General features: G+C 54.7%; 3 protein-coding genes across 3 annotated transcripts in view; 2 read left to right on the top strand and 1 right to left on the bottom strand.

Annotated features, from left to right (window-relative positions):
* LOC143692713 (uncharacterized) overlaps positions 1 to 24,709 on the bottom strand; it is a 452,855-nt gene that overhangs the window by 119,545 nt on the left and 308,601 nt on the right. The gene's annotated exons all lie outside the window — the stretch shown is intronic.
* Positions 2,556 to 3,662, top strand: LOC143692609 (uncharacterized; the record flags this gene model as incomplete). Its single annotated transcript, XM_077172859.1, has 1 exon — positions 2,556 to 3,662. A coding segment is annotated over one exon (1,107 nt), but the record flags the coding sequence as incomplete, so codon positions are not given.
* Positions 9,672 to 10,640, top strand: LOC143692732 (olfactory receptor 14J1-like). The gene has a single exon (XM_077172975.1). It carries the CDS (start codon positions 9,672 to 9,674, stop codon positions 10,638 to 10,640), a length of 969 nt encoding a protein of 322 aa, XP_077029090.1.

Below are 24,709 nucleotides of genomic sequence, written 5' to 3'. Positions count from 1 at the left end.
TTATCAGGGCTGAAGCATGGAAGAGATAAAGAACACTGCCCCACCTGTTTCTAGCAGTTGATGAAGATGGGCATTGAAAACATGCATTTGGTTCCATCTTACATTGCAGCCTGAAACAGTGGGGGAATCCCTGCTCAGGGGGTGAACACCACCCCCCTTACCCAAACTGGCTCAGGTGTAAAACCCCCACCCTGGGAAGGCCACACACACAGGGGACAATGTCACACTTGCCCTGCTCCAGGGCAAATGGCATCTCTCTAATATTTTCTTAACCAGATTGCAAAATTATTTTGGCACAGTGAGTTCAGGGCACTGTTCTTTGACCCCAGTTGCCTTTGACAACAGCATGGTTCCTTCCTCTGAGGAGGTTGTGTGTCTCTCTGGAGGAACTCTTGGAAACTTGGATGCAGCTTCGTCTGAGCGACCTATGGGGGAACTGATGAGGAAAATGGCTGTTGTGGGACTGGAGTGTAAAGAAAATACTTTGTTGTCCCTACTTGAAAAGTTTGTTAAAATCACTGGAGGAAATGGAGCAAATGATACCAGCAAGACTGACAAGGTTCATTCACCACATGGTGAGGAACACAAGGCTGCTAAAAGTCCCACAAGAAGCCCAGCTCAAGTAGCTCAATTCCCAAATAACTACTGAATTCCCAGGCTTGGGTTTTTTCCAAATGTGAGAATCATTATTCTCTTCATCCCTGTCACCTTTGTGACAGCTACACAGAGCTTTCCCTTCCTTTTAATAATATCTGTATTGGGCCGAATTTGCACTTTTCTTTAATTGTAACCTGCCAGCAGCTGAGCTGGAGCTGTGCAGGAACCAAGGAAACTTGGAATTGCCACAGACTTGCTTCTATTGTCAGCCGGTGCTGCGGCGGCCGTGGGGCAGAGGGGTGGGAAAGGGGGGTCCGGGGTGGCAGTGGAGGAAATGCCGGGCCCGGGGGCTGAGCACAGGGCTGAGCACGCAGAGATGGTTTTGTTCTTGCTGAGCTCGCACTGAGCCAAGGCCTGTCCTGCCCCTCATTCGGCCACGCTGGGGAGGGGCTGAGGGTGTGGGGGAGCTTGGGAGGGGACACAGCCAGGACAGGAGATCCCAGCTGACCCCAGGGATACCCCAGACCATAGGACATCATGATCAGTGCATGAAGTGTGGGGAACAAGGAGGAAGGGGGCACATTTGCAGTCAGGGTTTTGTCTCCCCAGGTAACACTTAGGCAGGATTGGGCCCTGTTTCGCCAGTGGGCAGGGCCCGCACCAAAGACACAGACACCAAACTTAACTTAAGGAACAGTGTAATTAGATAATGCAAATTTGCAAAAAATTACAAAAATATTAGGTACGCAAAGCAAATAATCATTAGTCAATAATTCCAAAAGAGAAGATGTTGAAATGAGTATCACACAACTGTCCATTTCTGGCTGCAGGCTCTGGAGATTCTATCTCTGCCTTCAATCAGGGTTGCATTCCCTAAAGAATCCTGGTACCAAATCCTGCTTTCCAAGGCTGGAACAGTGTCTCAGGTTTAGCTGGGTGTGTATTCAATTACCCTTTGTTAAAGGTGGGGCAATTATCATCTGTTGATTGAGCAATTTACTTTATCTTTTCCACATGAATCCTCCCTCCAGGGAGATATCTTCTGTTAATGGGCCATTGAGTGTCACTGATAAAAATTCCATCATCCCATTGTGAGAAGCTCTGCCCAGAGGGAGGAGCCAAGCATTCCTACCTGGATATAATCTGAGAATGTGAACAACAGAGTCAGCCTTCTCCCACAGGATTCCCAGAAGAGCAGCTTTCAGCTCCACTGGATCCCAGAGGAAGACCAGGCCGATCGACGCCACAACTGGACCTTCAGAGGAAAACTCCACCCTTCCACAGGATCACTGCTCCAACAGAACCACACCTGTCCCTGCAGGAGCACTGCAGCCACCATTTAACAGGAGTGCTACCAACACTCTGACCCACAGGGTGTCAGGACGTATTCTTACTCTGTAAGTAGTTTTTAGTACTACTGCATGTGTATTTTTAATTTTCCTTCTGAAGAATTGTTATTCCTATTCCCATAGACTTTGCTTGACAGCCTCTTGTTTTGAAAATTATAATTCCAAGTGAAGGGATTAACATTTTCCATTTCAAGGGAGTCTCCTGCCTTCCTTAGCAGACACCTGTCTTTTCAAACTGACACAATGCCCTGGGACAGCCAGGCAGGTGAGGAGGAAGTCAGTGCCCCTTTCCCCCTCTCTCCTGCTCCATCTCCCAGCCCAGCACAGCCCCCGGCTGCAGGACAACCCTGCTGCCAACCCCGTCCTGCCGGGGATGCACTGGGGGGATCTCCTTCCCCTTCCCTCTGGCATGGAGGCAAATCCCATCCTCTCCTTGTCCTTCCTCCCCCAGGGAAGGAGCTGAGGATGGAGACCAGGGAGGAGAAATCCCCACAGCAGAATCTCGTGGAAGAGGCCATTATAAATGGCTCCACGGTGCAGAATTCCAACGTGGAGGAAAAGCCCCAGAGATCCCACAGAAGGGGCGGCTCAAAACCCAGCCCAGGGTGCTCTGAGGAGGAAAGACCCACCCTGAGCCAGGAAGGTGGACAGAGCTTCAGCCAGAGCTCAGAGCTGGTGGTCCATGAGCAGCTTCATGATGGGGAGAAGCCCCACAAGTGCTTGGAGTGTGGGAAGAGCTTCAGGCAGAGCAGCACCCTGATCAGCCACCAGATGATCCACACTGGGGAATGGCCGTACGAGTGTGGGGAGTGTGGGAAGGGCTTCAGCTGCAGCTCTGCCCTCATCAGGCACCAACGCATCCACACTGGGGAGAGGCCCTACGAGTTTCCCCAGTGTCAGAAGAGGTTTCAGACCAGCTCCAGTCTCCTCCAGCACCAGCAGATTCACTCAGAGGAGAGGCCCTTCCACTGCCCTGACTGTGGGAAGGGCTTCAAGCGCAACTCCACCCTCATCACCCACCAGCGCATCCACGCTGGGGAGAGGGAGAGGCCCTACGAGTGTCCCCAGTGTCAGAAGAGGTTTTACACCAGCTCTGATCTCCTCCTGCATGAGCGGATTCACACGGATGAGAGGCCCTTCCGCTGCCCTGACTGTGGGATGGGCTTCAAGCGCAACTCCCACCTCATCAGGCACCAGCGGATCCACACCGGGGAGAAGCCCTACAAGTGTGGGGAATGTGTGATGAGCTTCTGCCAGAACTCTAACCTGATCTCCCACCACAAGACCCACACCAGGGAACGGCCCTATGAGTATGGGGAATGTGGGAAGAGCTTTAGGCAGAAGTCTCTCTTGATCTGCCACCAGAGGATCCACACTGGGGAAAGGCCATACAACTGCGGGGAATGTGGGATGACCTTTAGTAGGAAGACCCAAATGATCATCCACCAAATGATCCACACAGGGGAGAGGCCCTACCAGTGCCCCGAGTGTGGGAAGAGGTTTCACACCAGCTCTCAGCTCCTCCAGCACCAGCGCATTCACATGGATGAGAGGCCCTTCCACTGCCCCGACTGCGGGAAGGGCTTCAAGCACAACTCCACCCTCGTCACCCACCGGCACATCCACACTGGGGAGAGGCCCTGCGAGTGTCCCCTGTGTGGGAAGAGCTTCACCAGCAGCTCTCACTTGACCAGACACCAACGGAGGCACCAGTAAAAGAAGCCCTGCACATGCCCCAACTGCAGGAAGAGTTTAATGCACTGCTCCAGCTTTATCCCCCATTGGAGACCCCACGTTGGTCAGAGTCCTGGTGATCCATGTTCCCCATGATCCTTGCTGGGAAGACACCTGTCCCTTTTCCTGCCCCTGCCAATGACATGATGTGGGGTTGGAGAACATGATGGTCTGGCCATGGCCTTGTCATTACATTCACTCCCACCTCAGTTCATTGCCAGGGGCAGGAAAGGGACTCTCGCTCTCTCTCTCCCTGAGGAGAAGGGTGTCCTTTCCAGACAGGAGGAAATACATTGCCAGGAAGACCTAGTTGTTGATGTTGTAGTTTTCTCTGTAAATAGTTTTACTTATCCCTTCTGTTATCAATATTGTTTCTGTTCCTGTTTGTTCTTTATCTCGTTGCTGTTCCCAATCAATTGTTCTTATCCCAACCTGGGATCTTTGCCTTTTTTGCTTTCCACGGGAGGCGGGAGGGCAGCGAGGGCAGCGCGGTTTTAGCGGGAGCAGGAAATTGGGGAATTCCATTCCTGAAGCCCGGCCCCTGGAAAGCGAGCATCCCAGCTGGTGCCAGCCCTGGTGGCCATGGCAACCACCCCTGGCATGGGGTCTCCATGGAGCTGCCAAGGGACTGAACATAGCAACAGGGGGCTGGTGATGGTTGCCTGCTAAGGATCAGATTTGTCACAGGCCCTCAGAAGGGTTCCATGGGATCTTTCCAAGAGTCTCCAGGCTGTTCCAGAGCTGGAATGTCACAGGCAGAGACAGGGGCTCCATGGAGACCTCCGAGGGGTTTCTAGGATGGTAAAGAGCCCTGTGGTCAGAGGCAGTCACAGCCATTCCATGGTGACATCCCAGGAGTCCCCAGGCTGCCAAAGAGCTGGGATGTCCCAGACACTCACATGGGTTCCTGTGATGGGCACAGTGGGAGCTTCAGGCAACATTTATTAGAGAAGCTCCTGTTGGGTCACGAGGTGCAGAAACGATCCCCAATGCTCCCCATAGATCCCCAAATGTCACTGTTGTATCAGTGTTCCGTGCTTTCTTTCCAATGGAAAACAAGCATCCTTATCCTCCAGTGTCCATGTCTGAAATTGGGATTCCACCTCCAAAATTCTGTATATCCAAGGGTTGCTCCCAGGCACAATCTGCCAGTACCATCAAGCCTGGCTGCCCTTGGCCTCTGGTGACTGCCCCTGCCACACTGGGGCTGGGTTCTTTCCTTCCCATGGAGAACACTGGGACACTGTGGGGACCTCATGGAACCATGGGGATCATTGTGGCACCACTGGAGCCCATGGAACCAAGGGGCCGTGGTGACACCGCGGGGCTTCATGGAACCCAGAGACCATTATGGCTCTGTGGGGCCTGATGGAACCATGGAGACCATTGGGACCCTTCAGGGCCTGGTGTCACCAAGGGGGCATTATGACACCTCAGGGCCTCAGGGAAGCAAAGGACCATTGGGACACTGTGGGGCCCCATGGAACCGAGGGAACATGGAACAGGCCTGGCTGGTTTGGTCTCCCAGGGGTCCCCTGACAGGTCTGGGCGATGTGGGGATGTCAAGGGCTGCCTCTCATCAGCTCCTGGAGCACTGGGGCTCCGTGCTTTCCTTGCTATAGAAAAGAACTGTCCCTCTTTTTAAATGTCCATTGCCAAAATTGGTATTCTCTCAAAAAATTTTCCTATCTGCAAGGGTTTCTCTCAGAAAAAAACCTGCCACTTCTGGCTGGCCTTGTCCTCTGGTGGTCACTCTCTTCTTCCTGGCAAACACTGGGGCTCTGTTCCTTCCTTCCTACGGAAAAGAACCAACCTTCATGTCCAGGGTCCATGGCCAAAATTAGAATTTGGCCTCCCAAATTCCATATATCCAAAGATTGCTCCCAGAAAAAAGTAGCAAGGACAGACAGGTCAGGCTGGCCACGTCTTCTGGTGATTTTCTTAGACTCTGAGTTGAATGCTTTCAGTTGAAAAAACCTTGGAAAGGGCCCAGACATCTCCCAAGAAGAGTTTTTGAGGACTTGGGCACATGACTACTACATATGGACGAAGGAACTCTGTGCTCTGTGCAGTTGTGAGGGTTTGGCATCATGGAAGTGATGTCCTAAAAGAAGCTGCTAGCAGTTTCCTCCGTGTCTGACTAAAAAACCAATCAGTAATTAACTTTGAGAATTGACAATCTGTTAAACCGCTAAGGGAACTGTACACCCCTCTGTGAAGACACATGTTAAAGATGGGAAAGCCTGGGAGGGTCTCTTTCCCTTCTGGCTGGCCCAGAGGTAACAAGGCTGACCCGGCCCCGTCTCAGCCAGGCTGGGCTGGGCGGGTCCTGCCGTGGGGCCGGGCCCCTTCCCAGGGACCCCGCCAGGCCCCATCGGCTGCCGGGCAGGGCAGGGGAGGCCGCGGGGCCGAGGCCGGGCCGGGCCATGGCTGCAGTTGGGAACATCTGGGCCCTGCTGAGCCCTGCCCCGCCGCCAGCCCGGGCCCAGCCAGGATCCGCCGGGCCCCAGGAGCAGCCCCGGGCTGGGCCGGCTCGGCCAAGATTCTGCCACCCTTGGGCTTCAGCCGCAAGCCCCGGGCAGGGGCAGGAGAAGCCATCGGCCCCCGGCCGTGCTGCTGCTGTGCTCTGGCCTGGCTGCTGAGATCCTGGCCCTGCCCCAGCGCGGCCCATCCTGACACAGCCCCAGCGCAGCCGCTGCAGAAACCTCCATCGTAAAACAGCTCCGGCCGCAAGCACCGAGCCCGGCCGGGGGCACAGAACCATCTGCAGGCCCCGGGTGAGATATGAACTCTTTCAGTGCTTCCATCCTCCCTCCAGTGAGAGAAAAGGACAAAGTGCAGGCACACAGAGGAGCAACATGAAGACACTAAGGTCACTGAAGGGGAAGTTGAGCCCCAGATGGGAGGGATGAGGAGATGCCTTGATCTTGGGGCTGAAATCCTCTTGTAAAGCTATGGAGAAGGATGTAATTAATATGTCAGACTCTCTTTTTCCCAATATGTAATTGAAAATATGGGTAGATGACTTGTTCAGCAAAAACCTCCATGCTAAAGTAAGCAAATGTTGAAGGAGCTGTGATCCCATGAGAAGTTTAAATAGAGAAAGAGAGAAGAGTGGTGAGATCCTGTGCCCTCAGGGAGAGAAAAGAAGATTTCTGTTCTCGAAGATGAGGATGATTTCAGAAATAGATGAAGAGAATCTTTGCTCTTGAACAGCTCATCTTTGAACTAATAACCGATAAGTTGACATGGCCCATAAACACAACTGTGGGGAAAACTGAAAAAAAATGGGAAGGACTTCACGATTGCAGATTTTCTGGGCAGCTGCTCTTCGTGGGATTTGAGAGCCACGAGCAAACGTTTTTCTTATGGAGAAGTCTCCATAGCATGAAAGAGAGACTCCTCTCCCTAAGTGAACTGAAGAAAGGCTGTTCTAGATGGTGTAAACTGACTGAAACTTTCAGGTTTTGTCTCCTTACAGTGTCAGTAAGAAAGAAAAGGTTGTAGGGAGAGGAGAAGTGTTCAGATTCTTATTACTCTTTCTTTTATTTACTGGTAATAAACTTTTCTATATACCCTTTTAAAATTTTGAGCCTGCATTGCCTTTCTCCTAATCCTATCTCACAGCAGGAAATGAGTAAATATATTCCAGTGAGTGCAATGGTAATCAGCCAACACTGATCCCACTGCATTAATAGATGCATTGGCTGAGAAATCTCAAATTAGCAAACCAAAATCACTCCAGATACATCCCTGATAAACTGCATTAGAGCAGAGGGAAATCAAGGCAGAGCCATGGTTTGTCAGGACTTGCTGCATCCTGATGAGCCCTGTGGTGCATTTGGAGCTGAGCCGTGGAACCTCAGGGCCAGAGAGGAGATTGCACAAACCTTTCCAGGAGTCAAAGTCAGAAGAAAACCCCAAAATGTCTCAAAGCATGAATGGGTCTCAGTGAGGTCCATCCCCAACACAGGCTCCTCATGGACTCCTTGGAGCAGACAATTGGAGGCCAGGATTGACCAAAAACCTCCCAGAGTCTCAGTGTGGACAGAAAATTCCAAACTACCTTAAAAAATGTGAAGTACCTCAAGGCATTACTGAGCCCCACTGACTGTCAGTAGAAAGCTCTCCAGGGACTCGTTAAAGCAGATAATTGGGGCCATGATTGCACAAACCTCTCACAGAGTCTGTATCAAAATGGGAAACACCAAGTACCTTCAAATAACTGGAGTACCTTGAAGCATTAATGAGCCCCACTGAGTGTTGTTACTGACAAAGCCTCTCCAGGGACTAATTACAGCAGATAATTGGTGCCATGATTGCACAAACCTCTCAGAGAGTCCAAGGCAAAAGCCAAAGCCAAAGTGCTTTGAAAAAGCTGCAGCCCCTGCAGGGAGCATGAAGGAGCCCCCAGGGCCATTGCTGAGCAAGGCTCCCCAGGGACTCCTTGCAGCAGATCCTTGAGGCCACTGGGATGTGGGCTAGGGGGGGATGCTGAGGGCAGCACAAGGGGCTGACAGTGCCCAGCCTGGCTGGGGCTGTGCCAGGAGGCCCCAGGGCCTCAGGACAAGGTGTCTCCTCCCAGCCCTTGCTGGCACAGACCCTGCTGTGCCCCAGGGCACCAAGACTTGGCTTCTCTTTGTCCCCACCTGTCATCACTGCCTGCAGTTCTCTGCTCTGCCTGGGGCCTGGGGACACTTGCTCAGTCGTGTCCCTCTCTGGGACCCATTAAAAGTCCAAGAAACTTTGGAGTAGGATTCTGACATGGCGTTCTGGAGAGGTTTCTTCAGCTCCCTCTCAGGGACTGATGTTCAGGGCCTGAGCACAAAGCCCCAGAGGCCGATTAAAGTCCTTGTGCTGTGTCTGTGCTGCTGAGCTGGGCTGGGCTCCTGGCACAGAGGCAGCTCCTGGTCACCAAGAAGAGCTTCAAAAGCACATTTCTCTGGATGAGCAACTCTTGTGCCAACCCAGCAGGGCTGGGGCACTGCCTGCAGCCAGCGCGGGCACAGCCCAGAGGCACAGAGAGCTTCAATCAGTCAGGGCTGGGAAGGGGCTGAGAAGTGCCTGGGGCACAATCACTGCCAGCCCTTGGCACAGGAACCTCTGGCTGCAGGACAATGCAGCTGCAGCTCCTGGAGCCATCTCCTGCAGCTGGAACATGCCAATGCCTGCAGAGCCTGTGAGTACATTCTCTGCTTGTCTCTTGTGCAGAGCAGCCAGGGGTGCCCAGGGCTGTCCTGCAGAGCAGGGTCCTGCAGCCCAGGGCGCTGTGCTGGGGCAGGGACTCTGCTGCCTGCCAGGGACAGCTCTCAGCCAGCCCTGGCAGCTGCTCCCAGCACTGGGGGACAAGATCTGGGTGGGAGGAGACAGCTGGTGAGGCTTGGAAGTGTTCTCCTTGTGTGGGGAGGATGCTGCATTGTTCAGGAGTGCTCCCAGCATGGCATTTAACTGCAGAACATTTCCAAGTAGATCATACAGGGAGCACAGCAAGGCAGGGGCTGTATAAAAGGGAAAATCCTGCTTTTTTAATCTACTCCTCTGGGTTGGAATTTGCACATAGATATTTACCTCTCAGTTCAGGTTTTAAAACACAATCTTCTCAGATGTTTATAAACCAGGCAGTAAAAAAATCAGCACAGGGCCCCTCACAGCAGCATCAGTGTCACTTTTCCAAGCCTCCTCAGGGTTGCTCTGACGTTGCCATCAGAGCCTGCAGAGCCAGAGCTGCCCCTGGGCAGTGCCTGAGCTGGGAGGGCTCTGCAGGGCAGAGCTGAGCCCCCAGGGCTGGGCTGGGCTCTGGCAGCACTGGCAGGGCCCAGCCCTGGGCACAGGGAAGCAGCTGCTGGCAGGGACAGCTCCAGGCAGCAGAGCCCTGGGCAGGCAGTGGGGGGAAAGTGCCCCCAGGCTGTGCTGGGATATTTCAAGTCCTCTCCAAACCCAACTATTCCATGATTACATTTTCTTACAGATCCCCATGCCAATGCACAGCCAATGTCCAACAGCAGCTCCATCAGGCACTTCCTCCTGCTGGCATTGGCAGACACGCGGCAGCTGCAGCTCCTGCACTTCTGCCTCTTGCTGGGCATCTCCCTGGCTGCCCTCCTGGGCAACGGCCTCATCATCAGCGCCGTAGCCTGCGGCCACCACCTGCACACACCCATGTTCTTCTTCCTGCTCAACCTGGCCCTCAGCGACCTGGGATTCATCTGCACCACTGTCCCCAAAGCCATGCACAATTCCCTCTGGGACACCAGCAACATCTCCTACACTGGATGTGCTGCTCAGCTCTTTTTCTTTGCTTTTTTTATTTCAGCAGAGCTTTCCCTCCTGACCATCATGTGCTACGACCGCTACGTGTCCATCTGCAAACCCCTGCACTACGGGACCCTCCTGGGCAGCAGAGCTTGTGCCCACATGGCAGCAGCTGCCTGGGCCAGTGCCTTTCTCTATTCACTGCTGCACACAGCCAATACATTTTCCCTGCCCCTGTGCCATGGCAATGCCCTGGGCCAGTTCTTCTGTGAAATCCCACAGATCCTCAAGCTCTCCTGCTCAGACACATACCTGAGGGAATTTGGGCTTCTTGCTTTTAGTGCTTTTCTTTTTTTGGGTTGTTTTGTGTTCATTGTTTTCTCCTATGTGCAGATCTTCAGGGCTGTGCTGAGGATCCCCTCTGAGCATGGCCGGCACAAAGCCTTTTCCACCTGCCTCCCTCACCTGGCTGTGGTCTCCCTGTACCTCAGCACTGGCACATTTGCTCATCTCAAGCCCCCCTCTATGTCCTCCCCATCCCTGGATGTGGTTGTGTCAGTTCTGTACTCGGTGGTGCCTCCAGCCCTGAACCCCCTCATCTACAGCCTGAGGAACCAGGAGCTCAAGGATGCCCTGAGGAAAATGATGACTTTATCTTTCAGAAATAATAAACTCTCTCTTTTCTGCTTCAGAACCTTCAGAATGTAACTCTTTACAATCTCTCAGACATTTTTTCCTATTTGTCTATTTTTTCATGGGGACTTTTTCTTATTATTTTTCCAGTGTTATAATGTTTTTTATAAAATGCTGTAATACTACACTGAGCATTTCTACATGAACATCTACTTTTTTTGAAACACAAAGAGTTTCAGGAGGCTTGTTCCCTGTTCATTTCAATAAAATCCAGTGTCTGCCCTGCCTTGTGTGTCCAAGGCATTTCCTCAGCCCTTCTCTGGCTCTGCAGGGGCAGTGCCTGTGAGCAGAGGCTGAGGGAAGGGGCTCCCAGCACAGCAGCACGGCCAGGGACAATGGCCCTGCCTCTTTGCACATCTGCTCCCCCCAGCTCCACACTCCCCTCCCCAGCCCTGCTGTGGGTGCAAGGCCAGAGTGCTCTGGCAGCTTGGTCCCTGTCCTGCTGCGTGTCCCTGCTGTGACCCCAGGCAGGGACAGGCCATGGGCACTGCTGGGATACAGCTGGGCTCCAGCACAGCAGCTCCATCAGCAAAGGGCATCTCCTGAGGCAGGGCAGGGAGGCTTTGCTCCTCTGCAGAGACACTCTAAGGCCTCTCAAGAGGCTCCTTGTGTTCCTTGCTCTCCCAGGGCTCAGTGGGATGAGATCAGGGTCTCACTGGGGCCTTCAGGGGACTCAGGTCTGGGTCAGGCTTTGCTGGTTGCTGGCCAGTGCCCATCAGATGCTGAATGGTCTGTGCTGAACCTTCCTGGGGCTCTGCAGCTTGTGCCAGGGCTGATGGCAGGGGAATGTTTGTCTGGAGGGCCTTGGGAGCTGCAGGAGAGCACAGGGGACCTGCAGGGACAGAGTGTGCCAGGGACCAGCAGGGAGTGGAGCTCACTGGGCACAGGCCTGGCCAGCGTGGGGTCACCCTGAGATCAAGGCCTGAATGTCTGCTGTGAGCCAGGAGAGCTCTGCAGCCCAGGGACACAGCAGGCACAGGGAAAGGAGTCTGGGCACTGACTCCTCTGCCCCTCAGGGATCTCCCCCAGGAGGATCCAGGGCAGCCCCGAGCCCCTCTAGCAGCCCTGGAACAAGGCAGGCACCTCTGAGCCCCTCCATGGCCCCGCAGAGCCCGTGTGGGAGGGGGTCAGGGCAGAAGCACCCTCAGCTGCCTCTGTGTCCCAGGCTGAGCAGCAGAGCCCAGCAGAGGCAGCCCAGGGCCCCGGGCAGCACAGCCCCCGTGCTCTGCAGAGCAGCAGCCCCAGCTCGGGGCTCTGGGCAGCAGGGCAGGGCTGCAGCAATGGCTGCTCGGGCCAGCACAGACGTGTTCCCCTGGGAAAGGCTCTGGGGGCAGCTGGCATGGGCCAGGAGCAGGGCAGGAGCCCGTGGGGGTGCAGAGGAGCCCTGGCAAGAGGCTGCCCTGTCCCTGGGCCAGCAGGAGCTGCCTGAGGAGCCCCGGGGCCAACTCTGCTGCTGGGCTGGGCAGCGGGGCTGGCCCTGGGGCTGCAGGAGCTGCCCGAGCTGAGCATCTGCTGAGCATCCCAGACACAGAGTGGCTGTCCCTGACCTTCAGGGCCTCCAGTTCCTGCTGCAGGGCCTGACCTGACTCTGCTGCTCTGCTGGGCTGGGGCAGGGGCAGGGAAAGGCTGAACTGGGCAGTGCCAGGGAGGGGAAAACAATGGACCCCTTGTCCCCATGAGTCCCCACAGAGTCAGAATGGTATCTGTGGTTCCTTGAGCCCCACGGTGTCACAATGGCCCCTTGGTTCCATTAGGCCCCATAGGGTCACCACGGTCCCCTGGTTACAGGAGGCCCTGCTGTGTCACAAGGGTCCCCTTGGTTCCATGGAGCCCACAGGCTGAGTTTTGCCAGTGGGCAGGGTCAGCACCAAACACACAGACACCAACTGAAGGAATTGTGTAATTTATCTAATGTATGTCTGCAAAAAATTACAATAGGAGAGGCTCAGCAAAGCACATAATCGTTAGAAAATAATTACAAAAGCAGAAGCTCAGCAATGCACCCAACCATCCCCACCAAAGATTGCCTGCAGTGATTGAGAAAGATCCAGCCCCAGTTACCCTCAGCCTTTACCATCCCCCAGACCCACACAGCAGCTGGGGAAGCTGTCACAGCCAAGGGCTGCAGAGCCACTCCTGGGCACTGGCAATTCCTGCAGGTGCCTCCAGCCACAGGTGAGGCTCCAACCCCGCTGGGAGAGGGCCCAGCTCTGACAGTGCTGAATGGACAAACTGACAGCACTGCTAGTGTGGCAACATCTGGTTTCATCCTCCTCTTGGCTCCCTCCCAAAGCCTGGCCAGGGCCCCAGGAGGAACCAAGGGAGGTGACTTTGACCATTCAGCCCCAAACAAAGTCAGATGAGGCCTTTTCTAGTTTCCAAAAACAAAAAAAAGTAAATCCATATTTCACCAATGAACATGTACAGAGCTTATATTGCTAATAATGATTTATTAATGAGCAGATACAAAGATAACCTTTGGTTGGAAGGTTCATCTGGAGCTCAGCTTTGCCTCAGGGCCTGTTGTTCAGGCCTCAGTCAGGGCCTGCTGAGGCCTCAGTGCTTCACTCAGTGCTTTAACCTACAGATGAACTGCAACCTTCAGAACAATTCTTTGGATAACACAGTTTAGATTTAGGTATTAGGCACAAAGGCATCTCTTGTTCTTCAATTATGTGCTGTTCAAATTCATTACTCAGAGCTACAATTTGCATTCCTTTTAAAACCTGCCTAATTAGTTGCTATTCTCTGTTCTTTATCAAATGCCCTCATTTTTCTTGAGACTGTGTCTCTTTTTAGACAAGTCCCAGTACTCCATTTCCAGCACAAGGTGTCACAATAACTCCAACATGGAATCATAACACACCAAGTGCTCACAATGCAATGATTGCAGTGACTGCCACGAATGCATTTCACAGCAGCCTCCAATTTGGGAGCCAATCCCACTATGAGGAATTTTCTTCTTTCTGCCTCTCTTCTCCTGATCTTTCTATTGAGGTGATTCCTGATTGTTGGACCTCAAACCCAGCACTGATAGACATTCCTGCAACATTCCTGTCCTGGAATAGCCCAGGATCCTCCCTGGCCAGCAAGCAGATAATCCAAGGCTGTGCAGTTCTGCAGAGCCCCATTTGTGTTTGTTGGAGCTCGCAGGATGTGCTGTTGGATATTTTAACAGCATCACTTCTTACTTCTTCTAATAATTGATTTAGTTCATTAATGTAAATTGGGTGCAGCCATGCACAGACAGGGGTTTCCATTTCCCCATGGGCCATTGTTAAGGGCATGGAGCACATCTGGGAGATGGGTTCTCCATGGGCAAAGGTTCCCATCTCCTCATTTTTTCAACTGCTTTTTAAACAACCCCTTCACCCATTCAACCAATCCTGCAGCTTGTGGTTTGTCTGGGATATGAAAAACCCTGCAGGCTTCATCACTGTATTTTTCACAGCAACAGACAAAGCACTCTGCATCACAGTATCAGCAAATCCTGTAAAAACAGCCAATTTCCTCCCTTCCTCCCTTTATTCCTTGTATACAATTCACAAAGTTTACTACAGACATTTGGGTCTTGGCCAGTCCTTTTCTGTAGGGTATTTAGTGTCACAGTGAGCAGCCAAAGCTACCAAATTAGTATTGTCAGCATTATTTCACATTATCAATTTTTAATTACATAGATAAAAATATAAATTATTGTGTTATATTACATTAAAGTATTACATATTATAATTAAAATTATTATTATTATTATTATTTCTTCACTTGTATAGGTGAACCTGAGCTCAAGATTAAAACCTTCTTCTGTCACCCCATGTGGGAGTGTTCCCACAACAGCTTTTCCTTATGTTGGTGCTGTTTCCAAAGTGTCATTTACAAAATTCACCCTCGTCTTCCCAAACCCACAAGTTCTTTTCCTTTCCCATGTGTAATTTTTGGATGCATTTGAAGCCATCCAGGGGTGCAGCCTCTTTTACCCGACTGCCCCACTGCTCCCACGGGGCTCCCACCTCAGCCCACTCCAGAGCCAGGGAACTCCAGGGAAGGGCTTCCCATCTGGGAATTTCTGATGGCACTGATTCCTCACATTTACACTGAACAAGTGACATTTTGTTGGGATCTTGCCAGACTGTGCCAGTTTTGTTTTACCAGTGGGCAGGGTCAGCACCAAAGACACAGACACCAACTGAAGGAATCAGTGTCATTTCCTGCAGCTCAAAGCAGCAAAGAATCACAACAGGAGCAGCTCAGCAATGCACCCAACCATCCCCACCAAAGATTGCCTGCAGTGATTGAGAAAGATCCAGCCCCAGTTACCCTCAGCCTTTACCATCGCCCAGACCCACACAGCAGCTGGGGAAGCTGTCACAGCCAAGGGCTGCAGAGCCACTCCTGGGCACTGGCAATGCCTGCAGGTGCCTCCAGCCACAGGTGAGGCTCCAACCCCGCTGGGAGAGGGCCCAGCTCTGACAGTGCTGAATGGACAAACTGACAGCACTGCTAGTGTGGCAACATCTGGTTTCATCCTCCTCTTGGCTCCCTCCCAAAGCCTGGCCAGGGCCCCAGGAGGAACCAAGGGAGGTGACTTTGACCATTCAGCCCCAAACAAGGCCAGATGTCAGATTTCATGGCCGGGTCTGGCTTCTAAATACACAAAGGTCAATACATGTTTCACTAATGAGTGGCTACATCTATCACAGTGCTAATGACCATGCATATTTCATCAGGGAGCAGATACAAAGATAACCTTTGGTTGGAAGGTTCCTCCAGAGGCCACCTTTGGCTCAGGGCCTGCTGTTCAGGCCTCACTCAGGGCTGCTGTCCAGGCCTTGGCACTTCAGGGACGTGGTTTAGTGCTGGGCTTGGCACTGCTGGCTGAGCGGCTGCACTGGGTGAGCTCAGAGGGCTTTTCCAACAGAAAGGATTCTGTGATTCCATGATTCTATCCACTGCATTCAGCTGGGTCCATGTTAGCAGCATTCATTTGCTCAGAAAGTCTCCTCTTGCCCAGCTCCTGTGGCCTGAGGCTTCAGCTCCTTCAGCTCCTGGTGCTGAGCTGCTCATGCTGAACGAGACGACTCGGAGAGAAGAGCACAGTCCATGCAATTCCTTCTGGGACACGGAGAGGGGAGGCTGTGCAAACAGGAGCATTGTTTGCTGTGGCCTCCTCTCTGCCCTTCACGCCTTTCAGCGCTTGGAACCAGCCGAGAGCTTTCTCCAAGAGTGCAATGGAGCAGCTGTTCCTGCTCCTGGCTCTGGCTCTCTCCAGTCTCTGCCCTTGCCTGCTTCTGTCCCTCGTGCTGTGCCCTCTGTTCCCCAGGGCTGGCTGGCTGCTGCCCAGGACTGTGGCACTGGCCCAGATCCAGTGCTCCAGAGCCTCCTTTCTGTGCCCTTGGAGCTGCCTGGGCACAGCAGCCTTTTCCATCTGCAAGCTCCCCATGGACAGGGAGTGCCCAGCTCCGTTCCTTGCACAGCCTCCAGGAGCCCAGGGCTGCCATCTCAAGTCCCTGCTGGCACTGGGGGCTCCCAGGTGCCTCAGGCTGCTGTGACACCGCTGCACACGGGAGGGAACAGGGGCAGGGGCTGTGCTGAAAGTCAGCTCCATCTGCTGCTGCTGCTGCTGCTGCTGCTGTGGGGTCATTTGTGCAGCCCTGGCCCAGAGTCAGGGATCAGATCCTGCCAGTCTCTTCCAGCCCTGGCTGCTCAGAGTTTGGGCCCTGGAGCCTCAGGTGGGCAGAGGCAGCTGCTCCTGGTCCCTCTGTGTGCCCGTGTTCAGCAGTGCTGCTCCATCAGTCTGTGCCCAGCAACGGGGAAAAGCCTCAGCCCTGCAGGGCCAGGAGCTGCCGGGCTCTGCCTGAGCAGCTCAGCCAGCAGGAAGGGAGCTGCTCCACACGGGAACCAGGAGCAAAGGACATTCCTTTGATAGGACATGTTTTCTATTTAAAAGAAAAAAAAGGAAAAAGGAAAAAAATAGGTAAATTGTAAAAGATAAGAATAAAATCCAAGTGTTAGAGAAAAAATATAACATAATGTTAGTGAAAAAAACAAAACATAAATGCAAAGTTACATTCTTTGCATTAAGAGGTAAATGATCTTTTTAAAAAGAGAACTGAGTTATTTACATGGTAAATGTGCTGATGGCATGGATCCATCTTACTGACCTCAGCAGCCTTTTAAAAGATTTTGGGCTTTGTTTCCAACATTGCTACTTGAAATTGTGGTCGAAGCAAGAGGAAATTGCTTTGTGCCCTTCCAGCTCCAAGCAGGACTGGGAATGGAAACTCTGTCAAAGCCCAAATCCTTTAGAAGATGCCCTTCCTTCTCAGCCTGGAAATGAGCTGCACATTCCCTTTGAAACTGTCAGGCATTTCTTAGAGACACCAAGTCCCACTGACAGCTTTTTGCTCTGGTTTGGCAGTGCAGAAGGGCAATTCTCCATCCACTAGCTCCAGACTGCACTGCCTCAGGAGCACGGCCCACTCGCCAGCTTTGGCCCACTCGTGGCACTGCTAGAGGAGGAAGAAAGTGCAACTGCACAATTCCAGCCAATCAAGAAGGAAGAATGGGACAGACAAAACAGCCTGTACAGATCCAGGCGTTCAGCTGGGACTGTGGAGACTTTGGGTCCTTGCCAATTGGATGTGTGTCCCCAGCTGCAATCTCTGGGCCTGCAGCAGAGTCTCACTCAGCTGCCAAAGCAGAAAGCTCAGGCGCTGTGCTCGCAACGGGCTCGTCTGATGCAGAGCTGTCAGAGCAATGGGAGGGCAGAGCCAGCCCAGCTGGGCCCAGGGCTGAGCCCAGCAGTGCCCTGGCAGAGCCCAGAGCAGCCTCAGCAGCCGCAGAGCCCGGCTGCAAGGAGAGAAAGCAGAAACCGCCCGTCAGCTGAGGGCTCCTGTGCCCTTGTGCCAAGGCCTGCGGTGCCCAGGCCATGCTGGCTGTGCCCAGAGCTGTGCCCAGAGCTGCCCATCCCTGCTGCCTTTGGCAGCAGAGCAGGAGGGCAGGACATGTGCCCAGCCTGCAGCCAGCCACGGCACATCCAGCCCTCAGCAGCTGCCCAGAGCAGGATGCTCCTGTGCTCGCTGCCATCTCCCAAAAGCTCTGATCCCACCCTGCCAAGCACACAGGGACCCACCTCACGCCAGCCACGGCTGCAAGAAAAGCTGCTCCCAAACCATGGCCTCAGCCTTCTCCAAGGGCACGGCCCATCCACGCCACAGCTGCTCCCAAGCACTTCCCCATCCACACTGGACCACCTAGAACACTTCCTCTGGAAAAACAAACAACACATTATTGAAAAGAGATTAGATGCAAAAAGGGAAAACAAAAACAACGGGAAAAACTCTTATCTCTGTCAGGGCCTTGTGGGAGGCCCAACTCCTACATGGTAGGGAAAAACCCAGCCATGGCTGAGGGAAGCCCACACTTTCTCTCTTCCCCCCTGCACTGCCCCCCAAAATCACGGTGATCCCAAAGCAAACCAGGGCAGTGGAGCAGCCCAAGCCCTTCCTTGCCTGCACAGCAAAGCAGCCCCTGCACAGGTTCTGGAGTCCCACCTCTGCTCCCACCATGGGGCTTTGTTTGTGTCGGGCTGGCTGCCCCAGCCCCAGCCCCAGCCCCAGCCTGGGGCACGGTGGCTGCTGGGGGCTGTTGGCAGGGCCAGGAGCCCACTCCCATTTCATACCCAGCCCAGCCCATCCCCCAGCCCTGCCAAAAAGCAGCTGGGCAGCGACTGAAGGATGAGTTGCATCTGCCCCAGCAAAGGGGGAACCTTTGCTTCCCAGCCAGGCTGGGCCGTGCCCAAATCTGGCAGCATTTCCCCGGCTGGGGACTCATCTGCAAATTCCCTGTGGAGTTTGCCTTTGAAGAAGGTGCCAGAATCAAAGTCCATTACCTTCAGCCTCCAGTGGCCAGGCTGAGGAAGAGCTTGTCACCCTTGATGTCATCCTGGCTGTCCCCAGCAGCAGCAGCAGCAGCATCCCCACCCGGTACAGCTTCTCCAGGGGCTCCTGCTCCTTCCCTGGGGGGAGACCAGGCTCTCAGGGCTCTGCCCAGGGCCCCAGCTGTCAGGGAACCAGCACAAGCAAAACCAGCTTGGATGGTGGCCACCAGTGCTGGGCAGAGCAGCTCAGCTCCAGCACAAGGGCTGCGTGTGCCCATCCCATGGCCCCGGTGCAGTGACACAGGCAGCACAAAAAGGTCTGGCTTCCTCTGCTTCTCATTGCCACGGCATGTGTGGAGCTGCAACTTACCAGGGCCCTGGATCAAAGTGTGCCTGTGGCTCTCTCCCTTCTTCTATGGCAGAGGAATATCCTGCACCCAAGGATCACAGAACAGGTCTTCTAATCTGGGTCTTTCCAAGGAGTTCACGGATAAACACCACCTGATCAGATCTTTGCACTCTGGGGAGAGAAAGCAGAAACTGACGGTCAGCCAGAGAAGGCTCCTGACTGCTTTGCCCCACTATTCCCATGGCCAGGCCATTCTGGATGAGCTCAGGGTTGGGCCTAAACTTTCCCATCAATTCCCTGTTTTGGAGGAGAGCAGGACCTGTGCCACCTCCTCAGCAGCTGCCAGAGCGGGATGCTCACGAGCCCGCTGCTGGCTCCCAGCACTGGGATTCCCCCCGTGCCCAGAGAAGAGGATCCACCTTGAGAGAGCCCTTGTGGCAGCGGGAGCTGGCCCCAGCTGAGGTTCCGGCCCCTCCTGAACGGGTGCTCCCCGCAGACCATCTGGTGCAGCAGGATGCCCAGGGACCAGATCGTTGCTGCCTCGCCATGGTACCAGCCAAAGTCGTTCCATTCCGGGGGGCTGTAGGACAGTGTTCCTATGGAATACAGATGGAGTTCAGCAGGGGGATGCTGCTGCTCCCACAGCCTGGCCCCAGCATCCCTTGGCCTGCGGGGGCTGCATCAGTGGCACACAGGGTGACCACTGCCCTCTCGCCAGCACCTGGGACTTGTGCACAAACTTAGGCTTGGAAAAGAAGCCACTGGTGTCAGAAGAGGGCAGAGGAAGCCCTGGCTAAGCCTGACCATGACCTGCAAAGGAAAAACCCTCTCCGTGCTGGGGAAAACATGCCCTTATCCTCCCTGCCTGCATTGCCCCAAAAATATTAGGAAGCCAAGGCAAACAGGGAGAGTGGATCAGTCCAAGCCCTTCCTCTTGCCTGCACACCAAACTGGCTCGGGCACAGGTCCCGCCCCCCTCTCTGCTACCCCCACCCACGGGGGTTTTGGTCGGGCTGGCTACCCCAGCCCAGCCCCAGTCCTGGGCAGAGTGGCTGGCAAAGGCTGCCAGCAGGGCTGGAAGATGGCTCCCCACCCAGCCCCACTCTAAAGCAACTCAGCTGAAGACTCAGTCCCCTGACTGGCAGCAAAAGGGAGAATCCCCGCTGCCACAGCCAGCTTGGGCTGGGAGATGTTGGGCCATGAGATCCCGGGACCAGGAGTACACCCTTACGTGGGCTCACCTGCAAAGTGGGTGTAGGCTGTGTCTTGCAGGTAGGTGCCACAGCCAAAGTCGATCAGTTTGGCCTTCCCGGTGTGCAGGTCGAGCAGGATGTTCTCGGGCTTGATGTCCCTGTGCAGGACCCCGCAGCTGGTGCAGTGCCGCACGGCCTCCAGCACCTGGCGGAACAGCTCCCGCGCCACCTCCTCGGGCAGGAACCGCCGTGCCCCAATGAAACGCTGCAGGTCCTGACACTGCTCTGGCCGCTCCAGCACCATCACGATGTGGTTGGGCAGCTCAAGCCACTCCAGCAGCTGCACCACACCAGGGGAGCCAGTGGACACCTTGGCCTGCAGCACGACCTCCAGCGGGGCCCTGCTGCCGTCGGGCTGCGGGAGGAGCACGATGCCCTCAGTGGGGCTGATGCCGTGCCGGGGCTCGGGGAGCCCTCAGCCAGCCCGGGATGCTCTGCGCCCTGCGCTGGACCCACGCCCGCTCTCCCTCGAGGCGTCCTGGCGGCTTCCACCGTGCCGGGCCTCGGCTCATCCCCGCCCGGCAGCCCCGGCTGCTGCCGCTGGCCCCGCTCACTCACCAGCTCGCCCCAGTGCCGGACGCGGTGCCGTGGCACCCTCTTGATGGCCACCTGCAAGCCAAGGACAGCAGCGGGCTCAGCTCGCCGCCCGCCCTGCCCAGCCCCATCCTCCTCCTCCTCCTCCTCCTCCTCCTCCTCCTCCTGCGCCCGCCGCCGGCCCCGCCGCTCACCGGGGCGCCGTCCGAGAGCCGCGTGGCCGCGAAGACGCTGCCGAATCCTCCGCGCCCCAGCAGCGAACCCACTCGGTAGCGCTCCTGCAGGGCCTCCTGCGCCTTCCCTGCGGGCGGGACGCGGCTGTCAGCGCTCGGCCCGGGGCCAGCAACGGCCCCCGAGCGCCCCTCAGCCGCCCCGGGCCGGCCATGCCCAGGCGTTCGCTCTTTGGAACGCGGCACGGGAGGCTCGGGGCCGGCGGCCGCGCTGCCGAGCGGCGGAGCTCGGGCCGGGGAAGCCGCAGCGGAGGCGGCGGCAGCGGCCGCGCCGCCTGTGTCCTCCGCGGACCTCGGGAGGAGCCGGGGACGGGGCCGGGGCCGGGGGCGGGGCCAGGGCCGGGACTGGACCCTGCGTCGGGTCCGGGGCCGGGCTCGGGCCAGGCGGAGCCGAAGGGCGGCGATGCCGCCCCCGCACCAGGCACTGACGCCCGCCCAGCAGCGCCACCGCCAGTACGGCCAGAGCCGGGCGGAGGCGAGAGCGCGGCGGGACGGCCGGGGCCGGGCACGGGGCAGCCCCGCCCGGGGCCGGGGGCGGGCCGGGGGCATGGCCCGGCCCGGCAGGGGAGAGGGAGGCGGGGAGAGGAGAGGGACGCCGGGCAAGGGACCCCGAGAGAAGGGTGCCCGACCGCGGGAAAGGGAGAGACAGAGAAAGAGAAAGATAAAGAGAGAAAGAGTGCTCTAAAATATCTGTTTTGCTGCTGCTGCTGCTGTCGCTGCTGCTGCCGCCACTGCTGCTGCCGCTGCCGCTGCCGCTGCAACTGAAGCACCGGGGCCGTTCGTCCCCGTGTCCGTTCCCCGCTCGCCCCACGAGCCCCACGTTCGAGCCCCGCGCGCCCCGGGCACAGCCCCTGAGTCTGTCCAAACACGGGAACTTTGCAGCGGTGAGCCCAGATGCAGAGCCCTGACTCCTGCACACTGGCACAGCAATCCCCTCGCTTGCTGCTCTGCATTGGCCTGGCTGAGGGTCAAACACTGTCGGGCCACCTTCCCTTGCTGTAGGATTCCTACCTGACCCCAGCACTGCACTTACATCTCCAGTGTTGCTTTCCAGTAAAACCAGGGGAAGGAAAACTCTGTGTGGTTCATGGTTTTTTTGAGTGTCTAAAAATCACTAAGTCACCGATCTTAGAGGTGCGGTGCATCTGGAATTCCTGGGATGGAGAAGTAGTGCAACATGGAAAAGGGGAGCATAGAAATAAATAGAGGAAAAGATCTTGGATTGTTTCTTTCATTTTCATTTCCCTTCTGGAAAGCTGTTTCAGTTTTCCAGGAATCTTCTCCTGTCTCTCTTCCCAAGAATGTCTCATGGAGAACAAGGTCAAGCTTCTGTCACAAGATTTGCCAGCAGGAAATTATGCCACTGGTGAAATTTTCATGATGACTGTTTGTGCTGGCTTAGGGCAAATTTTGGGAGGAAACCTCCAAAAGGGCTCCGTCTAGAAAGCAAGTTCAAGCATCCCCTCCCCCTACTAGTTCAGGAAAAGACTTCCCTCGAAAAAAGTGAAAAAAACCCAGTTTATTTAACAAGTAAAGTATTCACAAGCATGAAAAATGAATAATATTAAATAAAACCTCTGACAGTGCTGAAGAGATGGCAAATTCAGAAAGTCCTTTTTGTGGGTTGTAGTTGGCTCACTTGGTCTCTTCTAAGTCCCTCTGGCGCTGGAATGCAGCGTCCCAGAGCTCGGTGGGCCATAGGTGTGAGCTGCCGGTGTTTTTCTGGGTTTTCAGTCCAGAGCAGGTTTAAACAGTTCCAAGAGAAAGGAAAGTCACAGTCCAAGGAACTTCTCTGCCTAAGCTAGGTAAAACCAAATTGCTGGACCTGGGCTCTGCTGGCACCGGGAAATTTCCAAATCTGGGCACTGGCGGTCCCAGCAAACACCAGATCTGGATGGTGCTGAAGCCAGAACCTGGAAATTTCCAAATTTTGGTTTTCTGTGCCAGCAAATCACTGGACTTGGGCTGTGCCAGCACCAGGAAGTTTTCAGATCTGGGTGCTGGCACTGTCAGCAAACACCAGATCTGGGTGGTGTCGTTGCCAGCGACAGAAATCTGCCGGATTTGGGCTCTGCTGGCACCAGGAAATTTCCAAATCTGGGCACTGGCGCAGCAAACACAAAATGTGGGCAGTGCCAGAGCCAGTAGCAGAAAGTTGCCGGGTTTTGGATTTCTGTGCCAGTAAATTGCTGCTGCACTTGGGCTGTGTCAGAATAGGGAAATTTCCAGATCTGGGCACTGGCGGTGCCAGCAAACACCAGTGAAACCTTCTGGCCCTCGTCCGGACCATTGACCAGTGGTTTCCCTGAGAACCAGCTCTGGCCACTTTACAGACAGAGACTGCTTTCATCTGGTGCTCTGGAAACAGAACTTTAATGAAGGCAAACACAACAAACAGGATGGCGTGCACGGTAGAGAGAGCAAAGCAGAAAAAAGCCTGGGTCCAGGGTCTAGCAGGGATATTTATCCATTTATTTATGGGGAGGGGTTAAGGTGGGATCTGAGGGAAGGATCCAAGAGGAAGGAGGGATTAAGAATATTACAATTTTTGCAGTATAAAGTAACCAATGGTAGCAAAGAGAACTCAGAACTTTCTAGTAACAATCTGCATAACTGAACAAGAGGATTATGGGCGGGAGCTCCTGCTGACCCTGACTAAAGAGGGTTTTCCCACGGCCTTAAGCCAAGGTCTCCCACTTCTTTTAAACCAACCCCAACACACCAGATCTGGGCAGTGCTGGGTTTTGGCTTTCCTTGCCAGACAATTGCTGCATTTGGGTTGTGGTGGCACAGGGAAATTGCCAGATCTGGGCACTGGCAGTGCCAGCTAACCGCAGATCTGGGTGGTGCCGGTGCTATCACCAGAAAATTGCCGGGTTTTGTCTTTCTGTGCCAGCAAACTGCTGGACTTGGGCTGTGCTGCCACTGGGAAACTGCTGGATCTGAGCACTGGCAGTGCCAGCAAACACCAGATCTGGGTGGGGCCAGCACCAGGTATTTGCAAGGTTTTGGCTTTCTTTGCCAGAAAATTACTCGACTGGGGCTGTGCCGGCACTGGGAAATTCCTGCATCCGGGCACTGGTGGTGCCAGCAAACACCGGATCTTGGCATTGCCAATGATGGTAGCAGGGAATTGCCAGATTTTGGCTTTCTTTGCCAGAAAATTGCTGGACTTGGCTCTGCCAGAACAGGGAAATACCCAGATCTGAGCACTGGCAGTGACAGCAAAGACCAGGTCTGGGCACCTGTATTGGCATCAGGAAATTGCCGGATTTTGGCTTTCTGTGCCAGCAAATTGCTGAACTTGGGCTGTGTCAGCCCTGGGAAATTTCCGGATCTGGGCACTTGCGCAGCAAACACCAGATCTGGGTGGTGTGTTGTAGTGTGTTTTTATACTTTGTAATATTTTGTAATAGTTTTGTTTTTGAATCCCCGTATTTTTCCCAAATGGTTCATCCCAGATGGTACCCCCCTCCCTTTACCTGTGTAATCCCTCTCCCTTGCTGAGATCATCCCCAAATCCCCACCCTGGCTCTCTGTCAATCACTCAGCATCCCATCCCTCCATCCAGAAGCTTCGTTCCAGGATGTCAAGTGATCAGCCAGAGGCCAGGGGTCAGCCCCCCAAGCCCTGCCCCATACGCTGTCCTAAATGTCCATCCCCCAGTACCCATCCCTTAGGGTCACTTCTTGGTTAGTAAAATGTTATCTACTTTGGGTTTCCACCTCCCTTTAAATGTAACGTTGGCACATCTCCCGGGGCTGTGGGCAGGAGTGCCCTGAGGTGTAGGGGCTCCTTTGGGACTCCTAGAATAAAACCTTGGATTAACCCCTGCTAAGAGT

This window comes from Agelaius phoeniceus (assembly GCF_051311805.1).
Source record: "Agelaius phoeniceus isolate bAgePho1 chromosome W unlocalized genomic scaffold, bAgePho1.hap1 SUPER_W_unloc_2, whole genome shotgun sequence".
In the NCBI taxonomy this organism is placed as follows: Eukaryota; Metazoa; Chordata; class Aves; order Passeriformes; family Icteridae; genus Agelaius; species Agelaius phoeniceus.
Note: the sequence above shows the minus strand (reverse complement) of the source record. Positions and strands in the feature narration are given on the sequence as shown.

Bases quoted from the DNA above. Each gene is read 5' to 3' on its own strand.
- LOC143692732 (XM_077172975.1), top strand. From the start codon at position 9,672: ATGTCCAACAGCAGCTCCATCAGGCACTTCCTCCTGCTGGCATTGGCA.